Source organism: Pelmatolapia mariae, linkage group LG1 (assembly GCF_036321145.2).
Source record: "Pelmatolapia mariae isolate MD_Pm_ZW linkage group LG1, Pm_UMD_F_2, whole genome shotgun sequence".
Classification (NCBI taxonomy): domain Eukaryota; kingdom Metazoa; phylum Chordata; class Actinopteri; order Cichliformes; family Cichlidae; genus Pelmatolapia; species Pelmatolapia mariae.
The window spans coordinates 29,287,724-29,310,692 of NC_086227.1; the positions used below are offsets into that span (position 1 = coordinate 29,287,724).

The window sequence follows — 22,969 nt, forward strand, 5'->3', positions numbered from 1 at the left end:
AACAATTAACACACATCTCGCTGGTAGCTTAAGGTCATGCAAAGCCAATTAAGGCACATTCAGTACTCGGCCTGGTACCTGATTAACATAAGAGAAGGAGGTGTGGCACATAGAACTGGATGAACTGCTGAGTGCATGTATAAGGATTCAAATGAACACCAACCAGTCATGTTACACTGCAGCACTTTGCTTCAGTCCTCTGGTAGCTCTGTTACTACTTTAAAACAACCTGTTTAGGGACATTTTACTGTGGGGAATACATCAGGCATGGTTGCGTCGCTTGACTTCTGGAGCTGTTTACATACACTAAAGACAAAGCTTGCAGTTTCACCAGATGCATCCAAAAAAGCAGGTTTCTGCTCTGCATCGCTTTAAAAAAGGTTTTGTTTTGTGTTTGCTATTGGTAGACCAGGTGCTTCACATCTGAAATGCTTTTAGGTAGGTTGAAGCTGTGCAGAGCGTGGAGCAAAACTAAAGATGAAAAACACACCAAAAGATCTTTTAAGTGTCTGGATGCTGACCTGGAGCCTCTTGCAGGTTTTCTGTGGTTTCTCATGCCATGAGATTGGTAGTCGGGGGAGACCTTCATGGACAACACTTATGTTGAGCCATCCTGCTGAAACTAGATCAGATTGGTATCTAGCAAGTTGGGAAGCCAGGTAAATGCCTCCAAGCATTTCCTTTGTATGCGGGGTGGAGCACAGTGGGGGAGGCGGATACGATCGGGGACTGTTGCAACAATGTTTAAATGGTTAACATGACATGAATATTCAAGACTCAATGGTTTTAAAGTTGTTCCTGATTAGATTATTTTACAAATAATCGGCGATCTATACATGCCTTCTTGGTCATAAACTGTCAGATACATTGGTACTACTCTTTACCTCGAGCAAGAGATGTCTGTCATAAATGCTTACTAGTCTTATTAATGCTGTCATTTATAATTTATTATGGTTAGGATTTTGCTGAACTCATTGCCTCTGTGTGTTAATTGTCAAAGCAGATTAACAAATTTGAGAAGTAGTATATTGCGCTTTCAGTAAGTCCGCTTTGTGTCTGCTACGCTAAAAAGGAGCTTTGATCTAAATTCATTTCTATGCAGTGGCAGTTTGAACCATGAGTGAGCGAATATTTCGGGTTTATGGAAAGTGTCTGGGTTATGAACTGAAGACCAGGACTTGCTGTTTGGTCACAGGCAAATTTTCTTCACAGCGAATGCCTAATTTGCTTAGTTTTTCCAGTAATTTTATCATTTGAAAGTCATTAAAAATCCTTTTGTATCTGAATCCAGCAGGGAGATACCACAGCAGGATGCATTACAGCCAGTCATCAACACAAAGATGATTCTGTGAATAATTAATAACTCATGCAGGGAAAAGTCATCTTCCTCGTATCAATCTGGGATCGCACATATGAATAAGTAATTGAGTACTTAATTGAGTTTCAGTTCTCAGAGAGTTGTGTCTGATGATTCCCAGTACAGTGAACAGGTAGTGGATTACAGCTCACAAGTCAGTATTGCTTTTTAGATTTCCCTCTTCTTTGCTTTTTCAAACTTTGTGTTTGTATCAAACAGCTTGGTCTGAAATCTGCGAAGCAATTTTTCGAGATGGATGTCGACCATTTATGGATATTTGCATAAAGAAAATGGAAAAAGTTATAGTAAACGAACAGGTCCTGATAAGCAGTCATATCTGATTTTTGAACTGTTTGTACAAATTTGGCTCTTTCAGAGGAAGTTTGCCTTTAGGCACCAGGATTCCCAGTTCACAGCTGCTCCATATTAAAGACCAAAATGTTGGCGCATGCATAAAGGTTTTCATTTCATTCCAGGTTAAAATCTCTTCTGTGTGCTGACACCGAGGTCTCCATTTGGTTTCAGAGCCAAGAAAAAAAATTCATGTTACCTGCAGGCTAGAAATTATATTGGAGAGGCAGTAGAACATTTTGTGTTCATGTTTTTCTTTTTCTCTTTTATCTTCTGTTGAATAAATAAGTGAAAGCAGAGAGGAAGCCTCCTTATTGATGGCCTTCATTGATGCACTTTTTGTATTTATATTTTATTACTTTATGCTTTTGAGAATATTTACTTTCAGTCCACTTTCAATTCCCTGATCTAGAGGAAGTTCCTTTCAAGAAGCAAAGACAAAACTATTTTGATGGAAAAATGTTTTTTTCTTTGTTTTTTTTTTTTCAAAGCCTGCATTGTTGAGTTATGAGGAGGTTGTCCATATAGAAACCACTCAAAGGCTTCTGAGAGAGGATATCCTGAAGATTTCTCTGATAGAAGTAGCTAGGAAAGAAAAAAAACAATTTAGCACTACTGTAGAGGCACTCAAGATTTTAGCCAAATTTTAGTGTGGACTTCCTGTTTTTAAAAGTCCACAGACCTCGTTTGAGTATTTTATCAGCATGGTGATGATCAGAACCCTTTTTGAGATGGGTTGAATTTGCGTAGGATAATACGCTTGTCTCTTTTTCTTTTTCTTTTTGTTTTTAATAAAAAGTAATTGTAGCTTAAGAGTGATATCTACATGCAAGTTTGCAGGCTACTGTAGTTTGCAATTAATGACATCATCGCAGTTGTCTACACATCTCTGTTGTCTGACATCTTTATCCCTGAGCTCCCTCATCCAGACATGCTGACTCATGCTTAACCGTCATGTAAACTCACAGAGTCACTGTGATGATGAATTCACTATGTGCTCTGCCAGCTTAGCAAACAATTGGTGCTGTCTCAACTGCTGCACGGGGTGCTTATGGTTTATTTTTAACCCAGTCGTGATTTATTTAGCGCACTCCCTTCTTGGTGTGGGAGCAGTCTGCTCACCTGAAAGTTTTCCTTCTGCTACCCACAGTCCCATTCCCTGGTGGACAGAGTAAGCGTTAACATTTCACCTAATGTTCCTGCAAAGTACAGCATGCAATGTTTTACCTCATGGATATTTGAAAAGTAGTTCACCTTTTACCCCTGATTCATTAAGATTCAGAAAGGTTAAAGTTAGTTTAACCTATTAACTATTTATCTGATGATGTGTTCTTTAAAAATAAAGTAAACATTGCCGGTATGTCTAGCAAGTTGGGTTGAAAAAATGATTCCATGCCATTGATTTGGGTGGGGAAAAAATGTACCTCCCTCAACGATCTTAACTGCTTGATTTTTGCAATAATTATGCATTACCCGCCCAAGAAAGCAGGCTGCTAGTCTGAGTTATGATGACAGACACAGTAAGGAGTCTCTGCCTTGTCAGTCGCCTACTGAGGCCTTCTTTGCCCAAGATAATAGCTCCACAAATCTTTTGTAAATAGTGATCTAAACCCAAGAGGTCACATTAAACATTAACGTTAACATTTATTTGATTTAAACATTGCTGTCCTTTTTTGTTACTGGAAGAAGTCATTACATCGTTTTGGATACAGTTCCCCAAAGTCACCCTTAAATCTGGCCTGACGGACACAGATAAGATTTGATGGCAACTTGTGCAATTAAAAATGCTTTTATAGTTCCCTTTCACTTAGATGTGCTCATGATACTGTTAATGGATTGGACCGCAGCCTAATCTACCCTCATGTCAAACTCAGTCATACTGCTCTCATCACAAGGTCCTGCCTGGCTGCTGATTATCTCCATAAGTGCCTCATTTTGTGCCAAAGACCAAATGTGAGACAAGTCACTTTGCAGAGAAGAGTTATTGAGAATTCGTAGTCTAGCACAAAGCCCAGTCTTTTAATCAAAAGCTAGCCAAATGGTTAGCATTCATGCTGCTACCTTTCCAATGAACTCGACATGACCTGACGGAGTGTATCGCCCAATGTGTCTTTCACATCCTTTCGCCATATGAACAGATGCAGGAATTAATAGGGAGCCTCGAGGGAGGTTCAGAAGGTTAATGAATCTGTAGCTTTAAGCAATATGGCACCAGATTCACCCTTCACAGATACAAGGAGCAGCAGACCCTCGCCTGCATGACCAGATGGGTCCAGTGGCATTGAGTATAGTTGCTCACTTTTACTGTAACAGCTCTGGTTGAATAGAATTCTAATCCTATAAATCCTATAATTGTTACCTCTAATTAGATCACTTTCTGTGGTCGAGCACTTGCTGTCAAATATGATTTAATGCTTATTAATATTTAGTACTTTTTTTCCTTCAGACCCTTGTTGCATTGCTTTTCAGATTGGATTAGGACACTGCATGAGTACTTTGACTAAAATGCATTTACGTATGATGGGGTTTTTTTTAAATCTGAAAGAAAAGAGGATGAATGCAGTATTACATCAGTTTACTTGGCCTTCGTGCCCTTATTAAGGCTGAACTGATCTGCCTGAGGCCTGCAAAGTGTCCATCTAGTGCTCCTCAGGCACCGGACCCAGTTATATGAACATTTATGAGTCATCATGTGTCTTGGATTCCCCAGATACCTTGTTTCCTATTCGGGTGCATGGGCCTCTTGCTATTGGCATAGTTTTGTCAAAAAAGACAAAACAAACTTTTTATTTTCTCTTTTTTTGAGGCCAATATTTATGTAAGGAGGCAGATGAGTAAACTGACTGAAAACTAAAAGTAAATGTGTTTTTGTTTTTTTGCTTAATTCTTTAGTAGAAGTCACGACTAGGTGTGTATGTGATAGGTCTGAATATTTTTGCTGTAATTAACCAAACACGATTGTGTAAAATGTGTTCTGAACCAATTAAATTGGAACCAAATTACTCATGACCTCTTATTTGGTGCCCACTAAAATTTGGGTGAAATTTTTAGTGGGCATTAGCTACATTTTTGAGGTGGTAAAAGGTCAATTTAAGTGTGTTGAGATATTTTTTTCATGCATTACTGCCCTAAAGAGTTTGCTTAAAAGCTTCCTAATTCATCAGAGTGGCAGGAAACACTTCTAACAGCACGCCTCTCTTTTCATTAAAATTTAAAACACTTGCAGTTACATAAGGATGTGCCCTGGGAACATGGAGGCTTGAGGTGTGCAAGAGATGCTGGGCAGCCAAGCTTGTTGTCCCAGCAGGCATGAGAGGGACCACCGGAGGCAAAAGGAAATGTTAGAGTACCGTGGGTGGATGTTTCAGCCTACAGTGACTCAGCTAGCTTCAATGGAGCAGCAAGAACCACAGCAGGCCTGGCAGTGAAGTGAAGAGTGACATAGACCTATTAGTTGGATGCTGCAGACCCCGGGGAGGGGAGACCAGGGTGTGACACTGAGATACAGATGCATTCAAGTCAGCTCCCCACTCTTCAGACTGGGCAGGTAGCAGAGTATGTTAAAAAGTATGTTCAGGCTGCTCAAAAGTTTAAAATGGTACTTTCCAGCTGGGCTTTACCTCCGCAGATGCCCAGGCGCTACTTATTGTCCCACGCTCATCTTGGTCTGCTGTATTTATTGGCTGTCATAAATATTTGCATGAGGTCTTCAGGGAGTTCCTTCAGTGATGCAAGAGACGCCATGTGCTCTGCAGTGTTTACTTTCTAAACCTAACCACCTCTGTGGGTTCTTCAGGGAGGCATCTAGCACTGCTGGGCAATAAGGAGTAGGGAGTTATGTTATATCAAACACAAGGGCTTTACTGAGTTCACTGAACGGAGGTATCTGTACTCCGGTCAGGATATTGGTGAATTCATAAGAATCAAGTAATAGTTTGCACTCTGGTTTAGGTTTGAAAACACTGGCAAATATATGATCTACAGCTGTTTTGGGTGTACAACAGGCATGCGGCATTGCTGTAAGGAGTCAGTAAGGCCATCACTTGGACCAAGACTGAAATATATTGCAAGCGTGCATACCCCACCTCAGACAGGGTTGTAATAACTTTGGTGATCCCCTGGACTTTCAACTCGCATCATCACTGGGTCAAAATTTTAGAAAAGATCATTTGTTTCGGCCATAGCGCTTCTATTTTTTGTGTTAATTTGAAATTGCAGCATACTGTATACAAAACTACAAAACTGGTTATTTTGATTTAACAAGTTAAACCAAACAGGATGAATCACTGAGTATGTTTTATAATTTAATACTTCTCCAGGCTTACAAAAACAGTCTAGGCTCTTAGTTTTTTTTCACAGCTCTTATTGATTCAGTATCTGTGCTCTCATGACATTGCTTTTGGTGAAAGAAAGTCTTTGTTTTCAGTGGAAAAACTCATAAAAAGGTGCCACCCGTGTTCAGTTTCAAATGGTAAACAAGCAAAGTTTCAACTAGATAGTAAACTGAGAGAGAGCTTAAAAGCCATCTTCCTCAGGTGTTGTTGGAGACCAACATGAAAGTGTTAATCACAAATATCCTTTCTTCTATGCAGGTTGGCGTCCACATTCTGGACAGGTGGCTTCGGTCGATGGTTAAGTGTTAGTTTTGTCTGACGCAGCTATCATAAAGCTGCTCATTTCCTGCTTTAAAGTATTGCACTGGTCATTTACTTAATTTCTACCTTGCTCATATACAATTTTATTTCACAGGAAAAGAGGGGCTTTTTTCTCATGGCTACAGCTCCGGTTCATCATAACCTCTTTGAACCAGCAGGCAGTAATTAATAAAAATAGACCATGACTATAATAGACCACTGTTTCTGTCACTGGCTAGCAAAGGCACAAATGTTTCAACGCCTAGTTGCAATAAATGTGACCTCAAAGGAAACATAATGCATCTTCATATTTGAAGGTTTGGGCTCGTGTTAACAATTTGTGTTTTCCTCAAACAAACAAAAATAAATTATGACAGGTTTGATAGCTGTTGATGTTGTTTCAAAAAACTCAGAGGGTTGAAACAAATGGGCTGGTGCTTACTTTAAGTGCTTTTCAATAAAACTGACAGCCCACTAAACACAAAAATACCAGTATAGATTTACATAACATGCTCCTGATCTGTATACTCACACAAAGCAAATAAAAGCTGTTCATTGCACCTTCTTATGACAAATTACCGGGCTGTCTTGGGAGTCACTGTTCTTTCTTTTATTTCCCCACATAGCCACAAAATTGGAGCCAGACTCCCGTATTATCTTCTAGGGGGATCTCTCACCGATTTGTTGACAGCATAATTAAATACAGAGATTTAAAAAAAAAATGTAGTAGGCGTTTCGTCTTTCAAACAGCAAATTGGATATTCACTTAGGCTTAAGTTTGTGAAACCCTTCAAGCTACCAGATGATGAGTATTTTCATTTTAGCTGGTTAGAGCGCTGAATGATCTGTTTTGCTGAGTTTTCTTTGTGGTGGAAAAAAACTAAAACAAAAGGTTGTTTGTTCACTATTGAAAGCTGAGGGGCAGATGGATGAGGAAGGTCATTTTTGGGTGATGCCGTTGTTGCTGGCAAAACTAATGAACACTCCTCTCAAATAACAGCTGTTTGAATTAAAATCCACACCATCCTCTAGAATGAGCCCCTGCTTGAATGTATTAGTCCTTTTGCGTTTGTAGTTTATGGTTATAGCGTCAGGAGCTGGATAAGGATCTGTTATTCCAGCTTGTGTTTCATCTTTTTTTTTTCTTTTTTTTTTTTAAACTGTTGTTGGAACGCACATAAAGAAAAAACTTCTCTCTCTCCTTTCCACAGATCCAAGATGACTTTAACTAAGTGGAGTCTGGTTGGAGCTTAGCACTGATCCACCGCAGAGCACTATGAGAAGATGAAATCCAGCAGCCTTTAATCCAGAAAGGATTCCCCTTCTCTAGACTAAGAGGCTACAAACTGTATGTAAAGACCACTGGGAATACAAGACTCGAATCAAGGACACGATCCACCCCCCTCTGACTTGCAGGAAGATGGGAGTGAGAAAATAACCCTCTGTGACATCAATAGGAGTTTAATGTGTTCCAAGGAATCTTAAAACAAACCGTGTACATCCGTGTTTATCTTAGACAAGCAGGCAACCATGTGGACATTACCTGGGACTGTCCACTGTCTTCCTGCTGCTGCACTGCTATTGGCTAGCTTTCTCCAGTCAGTGATCGCCACTGAGGAAGATGTCATACCTCGCATCAGTTTCCCATACAGTAAGTGTAATTTGTTTTCACTAATGACCAGTTGTGGCTTAACATTGTGGCTGTGAGTGAGTTTTGACATTATTTCTCCAAAATCTGAAGGTCTGTGCATATTACCATAATGGTTTCCTTTTTTTTTTTTTTTTTTTTTTTACATCCTTTCATAAAGAAAACTGCAACAACCAAATGTAAAGAGAAATCTTTAATATTAGATGCAAATGACCCTGTCTTAAAAGCCTTTTTCTTAGAATGCTTAAAGTGGAAAAATAAAATGCAGATGCCACAACAATAAAGTACAAATATAATATTGCTCGTCTCGGTTTGCAAATCAAGCAAATAAAACATGAACAGAATTAAATGGAGGACTCGTTTCAGCACTGTAAACTCAGAACAGTGCTTCTTCTTTTTTTCTTTTTCTTTTTTTTACTTGCTCCTACTTCATTACCGAGGTTTTATTATCCTCATTTTCAGCTCTATATTTTTAAGCTTGTACTTCATTAGGGTAGCTATGCATGATTCAGTTCAAATTAACTCTGATTTATCTTATTCTGGGGACTTGGTACAGCTTCTCATTCTTAGTTTACTTCAGCTTTTTTCTGATTGCACCTCTGAAAGAACAGGTGAGTGTTGCTTCTGTGCTCACAGAGTTGTGAGCGCGCGCGCGTGTGTGTGTGTGTGTGTGTGTGTGTGTGTGTGTGTGTGTGTGTGTGTGAGAGATATCGTTTATTATTTGTATTTGTTAATATGTTTGTCTGAAACAATCTCTTTTGTAAATAGGATATTGAGTAATTTTATGACAGGGTGTCTTATCCTGTTGAAAGCAGCTATCAGAAGATGAGACACTGTTGTTGCAAAGGGATTGATATGGACAGCAAAAATGTTTTAAACAGTGCTCAGTTGGTACTAAGGGGCCCAAAGTGTGCCAGGATAAAGTCCTCCACACTATTACACAACTACCAACAACCTGAACCATTGATACGAGTTGGGACAGATTCATGCTTGTTTTTGTTTTGTTTTGTTTTTTTAATACCAATTTTTGACCCTACCATCTGAAAGTTGCAACAGAAATCGAGACTCATCGGATGAGGCGATGTTTTTCCGATGTTGGTGAGCGCATGTGAACTATAGCCTTAGTTTCTTGTTCTTAGCTGACAGAAGTGTTGGCTTCTGCTGCTTCAAGGTTCAATGTGTTAGTATTCAACGATGCTCTACTGCATGTTTTGGTTGTAAAAAGCCATTGCTTGAGTTACTGTGGCTTTCCTGTCAGCTGGAATCGGGCCTTCTTTGACCTGTGGCATCAACAAGGCATTTTCACACAGAACTGGCACTCATTGGGAACCAGCCAGTGAGTGCCAGAAATCTGCCCCATTAGTTGTAATTTCAGCAAATGATAAGCCACCACCTAGAAATGAGAAACCTCCTTTCATCTTTCTTCTGAACCTAAGCAGACAAAAATATTGAGTATTAAGTTGAGAATGCACAGCTGTTTCTACTGAAAACATTATGTGCTGAATATGTAACTGACATAACGGTAGTAAATAAAGGGGGCAGGGCCAGTTTTTCACAGTGTAACATAATAAATATCAGTGATGAGCAAAAACAACATACACAGCTGCAACAAGTCTGCAGGGAAAGAGACTGTGGAGCAGTGTGTGCATAGATACATGTAAGAAACCACAAGTGACTACAGGCCCAGCCCAGAAACACATATGCCAACTTAAGGACAACCGCACTACAAACATCTCTGCATAGATACATGAAATTACAAGTTTTGTTCCCTGAGGGGTTTTTTTCATATTAGATGTCACTTCACACAAAATTTACTGTCTCTCTTGTGTTTTGTTTTCTTTTTTTTCCCCTCTTGGGCCTTGACAGAAAGACTGGGGGAAAATATGCATAACACGTGACTCTGCAGAGTGAAGAGCAAATGAAGTGCAACAATTTGGGGCCCAGTAGATGCTCTGTAGCACATACAGTCTGGCTTCATACCTTCAAAGGCACTTGGTTGCTCCGCGCTTTTTGCTTCTAATTGACCTTTTGCTAATGTGCGACTGAGTGAAACAATTTATGATACAAATATAAACTTAATGTGTCTCCTGGCAAAATCCGCTGATTGAATGGGAGACCTTTTTGCACCCAACTTCATCATTGTATGTAATTACTCCGCACACACTGCCACACTTCCTATTATAATAACTGTGGATTAAGCTTCCATAATTTAAACACATGCCGCTGTTTTCCTGTATTTGCTCAGCCGACAGCTTTTTGGTAATTGATTGATGCATTATGGAAGCTTGTGACAAATGAGGTAGCTGTTTGGATGTGGCTCACAGGGGAAATTGACTGATTTTTTTTTTTTTTTTTTTTTTTTTTCCTTCCCCTCCTCTCAGGAAAGTCTCACTAAACACATTTCAGCATCCTGAATTAGAGCTGTTGAAACGTGTAGTTTTACATGGCCAACAAGATGCTCCTTAAAATAAGCTTCTCGTTTCATTCGTTCATCTGTCTGTTCTCATCCAGGCAAATAGTTTAGTCAAACATTAACCACAGCATAAGTTCATAAAGGTTTAGAGGTATATTGGCTCCTTTAAGCACCACCTGCCTGAATTTGAAGCCCCTCCCCCCCAGAAGGTTTGTTTCCTTTCCTCTTTAGCCACTTTAGTGAGCCGTCATCCTGTGATTCACATGCACCACCTCAAATTAGCATCTCTCATACCCAAGAACAACCTTTCACATCCTTGAGCCATTTAGCTTATTTCTCTAAGAGCTGAATAGACTAAATTGGCCCAAGGCTGGTTCCCAGCAAGTGAGTGTTTTGCAAACCACTGATGTTTCTTTCTTCCCCCCTACTTTGCCTCACTCTACACGGCATTCATCATTTTAAATTCATGTATTTTGACATGAACGATGAGTGATTGAGGTTGTCAGCTGGAGAGCATAAGTAGTAGTGTGAGAAAACTGCTTTTCAACTGACAATTTCATGTAGAAAGTCTTATTTAAAAGTCACTGGCACTGATTATAAGCTGTTTAATGAGACAACAGCTTTGCACAAACACTAGCATGCTTCATATATAAACTAGCTTTTGTTTGACCTCCACCACTGCTGCAAAACATGTAAAGCAGGTCACCTCTTTAAATCGCCGTTTCTGATTGGCATTGTCTGTAAGAAAAGGGGGACCCGGCCTGTTTTCTGGAGAGAGCACCCTTGCCCTCCTCCTTGAAAAGCGTCCCTCTTCCTTTTTGTCCTCCTTCCCTCTCTCCTCGTCCTTCCTTCTCTCCTAATGAGCAAGCTAATCTCTCATGTGTAGTGAGTAGGGGTTTTTGTGGTTGCTGCAAAGGGAGAGCTTGTCTGTTTTTCATTATGGTTCTTGAGCAGAGGCAGAGCAGCACAAAAGATCATGGGACTTGGAGCTGTAAGCAATGGTTAAGCATACAGCATGTATCCCTGTTAGTTATCAGAAGCTTCTCAGACAGTACTTTCTGAAGAGGTGCACTGAAGAGATGGATTATTTTTGTCCTTTAATTTTTTTTCTTTTCAGTTTAATCAAGGAGACATTCGAGTTCAGACTTGAGTACGTTAACTACAGTGTTTGTCACACACATACTTGGGCGAGCCACCCAACTAAATTCTATTTTGCAATCTTTGTCTTTTTTTTTTTCTTTTTTTTTTTTTTTTGTCTTTTTTCCCCCACAATCCACTGACACAGTCTCTTCAGTACTGGACAAACTCCTCACTTTTATTTTTGGAAAGTCATCACTAACCAGCCAGGCCCACTGTCCAACATACTCTCAAGTTGACCATTATAGATTGTAGATGAGAAGGGTAGTATATCCAAAACCTTCAGCAGATGGAGAACTGCTTCAACTGACAGTAGCCCCTTTTCCGTTAGTACCCATTCTGATCGACTCGCCACGGTTTTCAAGGTTTTCCAATAGGTGATAGTAGCCGGTACAAGGTGCTACAATAGTACCTACTCAACTGAACAGGTACTAAAATGTGATGTCGTAAGACTGCATGCCACCATTTGACTGGCCAGTGGAGTCACTCAATGAGTCATGAGAGCATCTCGTTCACAAAAATCAAATCTGCCATTTTTTAAACCCGGCAACGAGGGAAATGGTTAGAAAAAAACAGCACTGTGGTCCCCGAGTCTGACGAAAAGCGACAGACCAAACAGCAGGTATATCGTAGCCTCGATGTCCACCTTTGTTGTAGCATTTGTGTCGCATACTAATTGCGTCACGGGACGCTCAGCTGCGTTGTTATGACGACAACAGCAAACATTAGGTGGGACACGATTGTAATGGAAAACCAGTCGATCCAAGTCAAGTTGTGGCAAGTAGGACAGAGTAGGTACTAATGAAAAAGGGGCTTAAGTTGAGCTCACTAAGGCTGCAGCAGAAGGGCTTTTGCTGCTGTGGAGACTGTCAAGTTTCCGTCCACAGGATGAGGAACTTACTGGAGAGTAGTATCCATCCACCTCTACATCCATTTTCTGCCACTTCTCTGCTTAGACTGCCACCCCTGAAAGCAGAGTTGCCTGGACCTCCCTCTCCCTGGCCACCTCTAGATCTTCCAAGGGACACAGAGGCTTTCCTAGACCACAAAGTAATCCCCCCAGGGTGTCCTGGGCCTCTCGCCAGTAGGACACGCCCAAACCACATCAGCTGGCTTCTTTCAATGTAGAGGGGTAGCAGATCTACTTTGAGCCCCTCCCAAATGACCAAGCGCTTCATCCTTTCTCTAATAGACCTTTTCCACTAGTACCTACTCAACTTAACTGTACGGGGTTTCAGTTGTTTCCCATTACAATTGAGTACTAATGTGCGTGGGGTCGTTATAGCAAAGCGGCCGAACATGACATCATTTGTATGCGACACAAACTGCACAACAGTGGAAGTTGAGATACGGTATTCTGCTGCTCGGTGTATGGCTTTTTGTTAGACTGAAGGACCACAGTGGGATTTTTTTATGTAGTTATTTCTTTCATTGCCATGTTTCAAAATTGGTGAATTTTTGTGAGGAGCCACCCTCATTAGTCATCAAAATTTGTTACTGACTGGCCACCGGTGGCATACAGTCCAACGTTTCATTTTTGGATCAGTTCAGATTAAGTGGAAATCGTCTCAGTAGATACTACAAAAAGCACCCGGTACCAGGTCCTACAACCTAATTGAAAAACCTTAAAATCCAAGTTGAGTTAAACTGAGCTGTAAAGGTACTAGGAGAGCTCCCTTATAGCTCCTTTTCCACAACAACCTACAAAGGAAGGTCGTTTCAGCCGCTTCCAACCACTGCTCATGGTTATAGATTAAAGTTGTAACGTAGATTGACTGGTAAATCAGCAGCGTTGCTGTCACACTCAGCTCTCTTTACCATAACAGACTGATATAGAATCCACATCACTACCAGTCCATGCCAATGTTTGCATTTACTGCTTTACTCTACTCTGTCGTAAAGAAGTCCCCAGGATACTTGAACTGCTACCCCTGGAGTAGCAATCTGCCTTGACCCGGAGTGGGCACATCACCTTCTTCTGGCACCAGACTTGGAGATGCTAATTCACATTCCTGTTGTTTCACACTCGGATGTAGTTTGCTCCAGTGCATGCTGAGGTCAGCTAGTGATGAATCCAGAAGAAATCATCCGCAAAAGGCAGAGGTAATCCTGAGGTCACCAAACTGGTAACCATCTGTTGCTTGGCTGTGCCTAGAAAGTCTGTCCATGAAGGTTATGAACCAAGTCGGTAACAAAAGTATATGGTATCTTAAGATTGTGTGGTTGTGTCCATGTGTGCCCAAACACACCCTGTACCCCTACCGCCACCACAGTCTAATTATTTGGGGAACTAAATCGAATATCATTGTTTTAGTGCTGTTAATCATCTTCCTCTTGAATCAATAATTTGACCTTAAAGAAATTTGCTTAGAGATGCTTGAGATGATTGCCTCATAGCAGTGTCTGTCTGTTAGGGATAATGCGACAGCAGAGAAAACATTGTAACCTTACTCACACTGAAAGAAAAATGTGCTTTTACATTTGAGTGGATTTTTGTACAGATTGAACAAGCTCCCTAAATGCCAGATAATCGTGTTCTACATTAAACACAGTACTTTAGTGGTGCGTTTTAATTTGATTAGGTGGTGATCGCCTCCCTCCACCCATTTCTTTGTTCCCTTTTTATTATTGCTTTTTAGTTTCTAGTTGGTTTAAGGCACAAGACACAACACAGATGAGTTCACATCAATTCTTGCTGCTATACTTAAATCTAATGTATAAGTTCCCTACAATTCCTGAATTTTTTTTTTTTTTTTACCTACAACGCGAAGATCTGCTTTTACTGTGATAATGTTAAGAGGGAATCTGGAAGAAAGGTTCTAAAACAAAAGATACATAATCCAGCTCTGAACACAAGTAGCATCTAGAGAGTCTGTCAGTTACTGCTTTCTATCATTAGTGTTTTCATGTGCAGCAGTATAGACTGTGTAAAACAAAGGGGACAGATCAGATCAGCTTTAACACTTTTAGAGGAGCAAATGAAAATGCCCATTTAAGCCAAGCTACAGAGCATGCTGTGTATGCTCTGTGTACACAGTGTCCTTTCTTGTGTACGTTTGGTTTATGTTAGGCGAATATTGTCCGCTTTCTCTCATGCATGCTAATCCACTGACCTTGGCAGTGTGTGGATCGCGGTTCAAAAACAGAGGAGGGGCAGCAAGAAGGGATGGGGGTGGGGGGCTGGGGGTGGTTGTTCAGAGCAAAGGCTGGTGAGGTTTTAGACATGCTCCGATGGCCACCTAAAACCCAGCAAGGACACGCCCACTGATCCTGAAAGAAAAGCGGTCTGTGGCTTCCAGCAGAGGTGGCACTCACAAGTGCCTGCATACAAAAACCATAACGGCCATAACAATGGAAGATAATTGCAGCACATCAACCCTGTCTCTTTCAGATGTTTTAATGGACTCATCACTCGCACGGTCTAGAGAATGCGACAGAAAAGTTTAAACTTTGCAAATTTCGATTAGGAACATTTGATTTAAAGGAAATGGCAAGCAGCGCGAAATGATGGTCTAGCAAATAATTTAGATGGACAGCGAGGAATGTGAGGTTAAAGAGTGTCATTAGGCAATTTTGGATAGCTGTGCTGGAGTGTACATTTGGTTAGCCTAATCACTATTAAAAAGTTAACAGCAGAGGTTCTGAGTTTTTCCATTGCTATAACACAAAAAGGCTTTTTCTTGTTCGACTGTAACATGAAAAAGCTTTCATTTGGTTTCTGTGGCGCTGAATCTGCATTGTAGTGGACTTGTCTGAGAACAAATGGCTTTTGCACACATTTCTGTCAAAGGCATTCTTTCAAGAATTTATTTATTTATTTATTTATTTATTTCAAACAAGAATGACAAAACAAACAAAAAGAAAACCACTGGGGGAAAAAAGACGCCCAACAACAATTTACTGCTCATTGTCCATGCACGACAATTTGCAGTAAAAACAACTCATTCCATAGGAAAAAATGGACAGACACAGCAAACAGTCCTGAAAATAAAACACAAAGACTAAATAGCTTGAAACAAACGGGATGTCATTTGTCTTTATACGTGTTCTGCTTATTAATGAAAGGTTTTACATCTTTTGTAAACACTTGAGTTTTTCACGAGTTTTTCTTCCTAAACAACCGTTCCAGCTATTTGGCATTTGAGAAATGAAATGAAATAATGCCGTTCATTATTTTCAAAATGTTTCTTTCAGGATTGCTACCAAGTAGAATGTAGACCCACCTTAAGTTAGGGCTGCACAATTAATTACATTTTAATCTTGATCACAATTTTATCATGTGATATTGGACCTCACAAATCACCATGTAATGCCAATCCTGCACCGCATGGCTTGCAGTGTCTTACGAGTAACGCTACGTTACGAGAAGTGTTCATCAAAAATCAAAGGTTTTGCACAGCAGAATGCAGAGAGCTCGTCGTCTGAAGCAGATCATCTGTTCGGAAATGCTTTGGATTTAGGGCAAGTGATGTTAACCAAGAACAAATCTTATGCAACAAGTGCTATAGAGTTGTGTCTGCACAGAAAGCAACACAACTGACTTATTAAAACACACCACAAACTGCAGTATGACGAATGCCTGAAGGCCATGAAATGTTTGGTTTACCAGAAATGACTTCAAATCGCAACTCCTTTAAACCTGCTGCATTACGAGGAGATTTACTTCTCTGCTGGCTCTATTGTTTACACTCGCGTGTCTGTAATGGTCTAACTGTATATAATGGCTAGCTCAGAGCAGGTTTGCCCTCCTCTAGCAGAGACCATGACTGTTTGATTGACTTCCTATGGATTCTGCTGACGATGACTTGAAATTTGTGGAACTTCTGACATCTTTCCATTATTTTTTTTTTGTGCTTAAAGCCACTTGAATAGCAACACTTTTTTCCTCACTATTGAATTGCACACGTGTTCTGGTTGTTGGGGTTTTTTCCCTCTGGAAAAAAGTACTTTGAATAAATTGCATTAAAACCTGGTGTCCATATGGTGATATGATTATATGCCAGAACTGATTCATATAACAGCACCAACATTTCAGAATGCAGTGCACTTTATTAAAAAAAAAAAAAAAAGGTGTCTACTCTTGCACTTTTCAGGAAACTCTTCAGGTTTTACCTTTCAGTTTAGGCTGTACTGAAATGGTTAAAAGCAGCCGTCTCATGTATCTTTCATTAGAAGTCTGAACTTTCCTGACTTGCTTCCAGTATTTAATGCACTCCATATGCATTTTACTCCTGCTATAGTGGATGTGTGTGGAAAAGAGACTCACGTGTGTCCTCCAGTGCAGTGTCTCACTGCATATCTTCTGTGTTTTATGTGATAAAGTCACTTTTTTCTTCTTTTTTTCCCCCCTTTCTTTTCTTTTAATAGTTGGCTTCTTTTTTAAAAAATCAGCCACATTATCAGTCTTTAGGTTGTGATGCTTTTGAACCATGGCAGGTCAATGGTAAACCTTATGCTCAAGTGTGGAGACTAGTGCAGCTGATCCTGAACTCACCAGGCTTCTGATATCAGCAGGGCTATTAGAAATAAACATGATGGTAGAAGAGCAAGAGGAAAAGCATGCAGCCCTTCATCCAAGGTGTGTCTGTGTGTGTGTCTGAGTGTGTGAGTGAAAAGCCATTAGTGTAAACCAGTGTGCTTGACCACTTCTCATCCTTGGTCACTATGTGGTGGATGAGTGGAGAGCATGAGACTCGGTGCGACTCCAGCCTGCTCTTCTCATCAAGAGCCTCTCCAGAGATACACATGCACACACGTACGCACTCACCAGGTTGTGTTTATATGCTGTCGTAGCACTTTAAAAGACTTTCAGCACATGGCAGTCCTAAGTGTGTGTACTTTGTAAACTGAGAGCAGTTCCACTGGTGCCCATCAACATGTACTTTGATGGGATTCTAACTCCAGCAGAAACTAATCTGTAAGTGTTGCAAGCCAGCTAGATTTGGACATTTGTGCTATGGACTCGCATGACTTTTTGTTCCCCCCCTATTCAAATCCAGTTGGGTGGGACATAGTTATCAAGCAATTCAGTAAGCACTCCTGTCTTATAGAAGGGAGTGTAAGTGAATCTCTTTAGCACAAGCAAAAATGACAGTCGTTGGATTGATTACCATTACCTGTTTTTTGTTTGTTTGTTTTTTTTTGTTTGTTTTGTTTGTTTGTTTTTTTTGTTTAAGAAGGGTGAATCATTATTTTTCTTACCCTCTGATTTTTCTTATTTCATTAAATATTTTAACAGCAATTGCTTCGCCACAAATTTTTGTGTAGCTAATTAGCAGCTCCAAATATTATTGCAATTCCCTAATTTTTCTCAGGACTTTTCATCAAGCATCAGTTCAGGATGTTAACTCTTCAGTGCCTTCCTGAAACACCTGGCAAATTGGCCTTCCCATTAGCCTTTTTTGTGCTTTAGTGCTGGGCGATATGAAACAGTTATACCTGCTTCACATCATATGAATCACATCAGCCTGTTACAGCTTTAAAATCTGTAGAATAGAGGTGGGCTTAATTCCCTCAATCACTGATACTACTGCGAGAAAGTCTCAGTATTGAGTTCAGTGAATTCTTAAACTGATTCATCACACATTTTAGTTCTTGGCACATAAATACAAGGGTATGTGCATTTGTGCTACTGTTACGTCTTGGCGTCACTTGTCTGCAATAGCAACTCTTAGCACTTGCGGAGATTTCACACCTATTGGAGTCTAAAACTAGTTTTCCCATCTGTTTCTTCAAATTATAGGAGCACTTGTTTTTGTTGAAACATTACATCGCTATGATAAGCATTACTTTTTCCTGTTGACACAGAGTAGCTAATGGCCCACCACCCACTTGTGCCATACAGGACTTGAACCCAATGTGCCCTTGGAGCTAAAGCAAACAGGCAAACTGTAAACACTGTAGGAGTTTATTGTTAATATCTTAAATGTGGTGGTATTGCCCACCCCCACTAAAGAGGATGGAGGAGGAGTGTTTGAAAAGGCACCCCACACGACAAGCACAGGCACGTCTGCTTTGAATTGAGTGAGGGAAATGATGCCAAATATTTGTCTCCTCCTCTCTCCCTCTCTGAGTTTCAAGGTCTGTGTTTGAATAACTCACTCAGATACCTCATCATCAGGATTTTGTAAGCTTTCAGCTGTGATGGAACACTGCGCCACATCGCCTTGCTGGTCTGAGTGTTGGGCGGGCGCATGCCAGTTCTGAGTGCATCAGGATGACACCTAAGAGCCTTTAATTACAGGGCAGAGCATGCTGTCTCTGTCAGCTCCTCTGCTTTTAGAGCTATGCTGTGCTTTATGCACTGACCTCATCCTTGTTACATATGTGTTGGACAGATGTTTTCTTCTTCAGCTGGTGAAGGAAGCTTTTTCAAGAATTGCATGGCTTGTAGGCTACACACATTTCAAACAAACATTCTGCCGTTGCACGGTTTTCTGTTGCTGCTCCGATGTATTTATGCACCTGTAACCATATGGCACCATTAACACCTTTTTTTTCCCTTTTTTAAAAGAAAAGGGGAAGAAAAAGCATAATCCTCACATGCAAACAAACACTGGACTTGCACACTGTCAGGCTCTGGTTATTATCTGCAAGGCCCAGCTGTCTCTCAGTATGACATGCACACACTCTCACACACACATTAAGACATGAACAGAACAGACAGCATATTCACTCACATCTACAAGTGCAGCAAAGCCGTTATTACAAACACCACAGTACATGTAAGCCTCATGGCCTGGCTTTGTGGATACTGTAGAGTTCAGTACTGTCAGCTTTATTTCCCATCCGGTAAAGTCAATTTTTCCCTTTTTTTTTTTTTTTTTTTTTTTTTTTTTTTCTTGACTTTTCATTTTAAAAGGAATATCTTTTAGACACTACTTGCATAAAGATGCTGTTTGCAAACCTGCCACATACACGTGACATGGAAGAAGTGCAGAAAGCAAATATCTCCCAGAATTGGCGTCATGTTTCTTTAACGGGAACAGAATCTTCTCGGATAGCCCTAGTCATTTTTATTTTCCTGTGGTGTTTCCCAGTTAGTACCCCCTGCTCCTCTAACACACTTTGTCTCCTCATCAGAGGTCCGACTGTGCAGACAAACTGTTTCTGTGCTGACTTGGCAGGTAAACTACAGCAGTAGATATCAGATCAGAGCCGCTCTGCTTTTAGTTGCCAGTAGTCACCGGCGATGAAATAACATCACTTCGCCTAAGCATCGGGAGCAGCAGAGCTGAGATGACCTTGAAGCGACTTCTGTCAGCTCCAGCATTGCTATCAAACCCTTTGTCAAATCATGTCAAACAGAGAGCCTTGAAGCTGTGCACTCTTGTGTAGCTTTATTTAGCTGAGGGCAGAGATAGTGTTTGTTTTGCTTTGCTTTTCTTTTTTTCTTTAAATATATAAATTGGTGCCTTGCATGCAAGATAAGCCAAGCTCTGTCTGAGATTGATATCAGCTTTGTTACCCTCTCCTCCTTTTGGTTTTCTCATCCTAGCTGCAAGCGAGCCCCTTTGTCCCCATTGCCCCCTTGTGCCTTGTGACTTGGCTCATGCTGCTATAGTAAATCTGGGGCATGTTTACACTCAGTGTTCTGGCAGGCGTATACCTACCAAGCAGCCAATCAGTCACCCCACCCTAAAATCTCCCATTAAACCTTTTGGAAAAAAATTTATCCTGTGCCATTTTTTTTCTCCCCCCCCCCCCTAAATGTGATTCCTGCCAAAGTGCTACCATTAATAGTATTTCTCAGTAACACTGCGTCTGCAAGCTGGCGCCCTGTGATGATATCTTAGTTACCTCGATGGTGAGTAAGCACCCACTGAACTTGCGCAGCTGTGATGTGAATAAAGGGATTCAGAGGAAAGTAAATCCTAGTGTATTCCTTTTATGTTTTTCTCAAGGTCTGGGTTCCTGTTAAAAGAACAGATGAACCTTTTTTAGAACTGTACTTCTGAAAGTTTATTTCTGAAAGTTGCATGAGAAGATTTATTTTTCTCATGTGTGCATTATAAATATGACCTTCAGCCAGCTGCAGCACCACTTGGCTTACCACATAAAGGCTGTAAACAAGGAAATAAAAGGTAATGGGCTGTATTCAAAAAACGGACATATGTTGTGACCTCCACCAACTGGTGTGTGCTCTGCTGAAGCCTTGAGTTTATTATGTTACCATGCATTTTTTTTCTTGAAGCCAGAAGTCACGTTTGAGTGAGAGGTAATCATGAAGTTATGAGCTAACACTAGCTAGCTTAGTTAGAAAAGTGCATCCACAGACTTGTGCATTAGTGCTAAGTAACTTAATTACATTTAACTACACAGTAAACTATGATATTTGTCTGATGCTTACACTGAAAAAGCGCAAAGTCACACACATCAAAAAAGGTCACCTCCTAGTTTCTCCTAGCGCTAGAAACCCATCAAAGTAACAGACAGCTAACGACTAGCACCACCCATGGTGGTGGGTCAAAGCAGGCCAGCATATTTAAATCCTGGCAGACCAATGGGCTTTTGAAGCCAACTCAGAAGTGCCTGAAATCCATTAGCCAATGAGGAACACGGTCAGATGCACCCCTCCTTGTGACATCCAATTTCTTGCAACCACAATGATGACATTAGAAACATCATCTCAAGGGTTCGAAATTGGACTATAGAAATTAGAGGTGATGTCACAATAGCTATGCATATAATATAGGTAAGTTTTGGGGGGGGCTATGCTCCAGTACTACTTGCCTTTTCAGCTTTTTCTCCAAGCAGACAAGCACTTATTGAAACCAGTAAACACTGCTCACATTGCAACATTCACATACACACATCGCATTTTAGGCTCAGTTGTGCACACTGGAATTCACATCTATAGGCTTTTATATACATATTAGAATATATTAAATCCCCTCCATAAACACATTTAATATATGAAAAATAGGAGGATATGCATTTGCATTGGCTGGCTTACAAATCTCTTCTTAAATTCATGACGTATGTAGCCGCTCATTGTGTGTGCACAGAATTAGTTTGATTCCCTGACTCTCAAGCAAACAGTTCCGTAATCACAAAGCATCTGTTCGCTGAAATCCTCTGTGATCTGATTTCTTCCTGCCATCTCTAGCTCCAGTGAAATGAAGAAAATCACAGTGAATAAATACATTTAATACGCTTGCAAAATTGAATTCCACATAATTAATAACTGAGAGGTTATTAAGTCTCAGTGGAGACGAGACATTGGGCTCTTGGATGCTGTGTTAGTGCTGCATGCAGACCTTGTTCTTCTAACTGCACTCTCCATAACCATGGAGAATTCAGGCAAATCACCTTATTTGACTTCCATGTTGGAATTCAAAGAACCTGCTAACTAATTCAGCATGTTAACACCAGTAATAAAGCAGTTATATTGCTGGTAGGTGTGATGTGATGACCATTGGCAGAGGTTGATGGCCTCACTTGGTGACAGCCAGCTGATTAAACAAGCGGGTGATGAATGGAACTGGAGCCTGGCTGTGAAATGACCTGCAGTTGCTGCTGCTGTCTGTGGATGCCCGGTGTTCTGCTGCAATCATGTCAAAACACACAAGCGATCTACTGCATCGTAGACTTCAGAAATCTCCCTCAAAAACCAGCCTCTGAAGGGAGGAGCTTTGGTTTTTCTTTCTGAAATCACTGCAGCTTGACACAACTCTGATTTTTGTTACTACTTGACCTTCTGCTCTTATCAGAAATCCATCTCAAAGTGCTTTGAAAATAAGCTATCTTTCCTCTGTCTGCATGTTTCTTCATAGTTCAACATCTCAATCCAGTCTTCCTGGTTACCACAACTCCCACTCAGAGCCCCAACCTCAAACCCAACCTCCTGCTAAGTAGCCTCATCCTGCTTCCAGAGTAAAAGTTTCATGACTTTGCCCTCCCCCTTGCTCATTATTCCATTGTCTGTCTAAGAGATTGTCACTGTGATTTATGTCAGGGAGTTTTAATATGCGGTGGAAAGGCTGTTTTTGGTTCTAGTGAATGTCCAAAACCCAGGGGAATCCTGGCAATCACAATCTATGATATGTCCCCCTGTTGAGAGGAGAGATGGCACTCCTTTGTCTGCAGGGTCTGCTGGGACTGAGTGTACCTCACTTTATGAGCATTTAAGGATGTTTTAGCACATTTAATTTACCCTGAAATAAAACCAGTTTTTCGTTCTCTTTACAGGAAAAATTCAATTTCTTCCTGTCCAGAAGGACACCTGCATGACTATAGGAAATATGCTTTTATTATTATAATTATTTTGTATCCCCTCCCCATAATTTTAATGATGGACCCTGGTCTCCATTGACTCCAGATGTCACAATGTTTTCAACAGAACGAGCACTGTAACTGCAGAAAGAGCCTAAACTTTGATTGTGGACAAGATGTGGCTTGTGCAGCTGGCTTTCACTCCCACAAGGGGA

The 22,969-nt window shown here is 40.6% G+C and overlaps 1 protein-coding gene across 3 annotated transcripts in view; it reads left to right on the top strand.

Moving 5' to 3' along the window:
* sema4bb (sema domain, immunoglobulin domain (Ig), transmembrane domain (TM) and short cytoplasmic domain, (semaphorin) 4Bb) overlaps positions 1-22,969 on the top strand; it is a 62,740-nt gene that overhangs the window by 14,531 nt on the left and 25,240 nt on the right. For all 3 annotated transcript variants that reach the window (XM_063478158.1, XM_063478169.1, XM_063478149.1), the window contains exon 2: positions 7,554-7,993. In XM_063478158.1, the coding sequence (XP_063334228.1) occupies positions 7,873-7,993 (121 nt within the window). In that variant the 5' untranslated portion in view covers positions 7,554-7,872. The remainder of the gene's footprint in view (positions 1-7,553; positions 7,994-22,969) is intronic.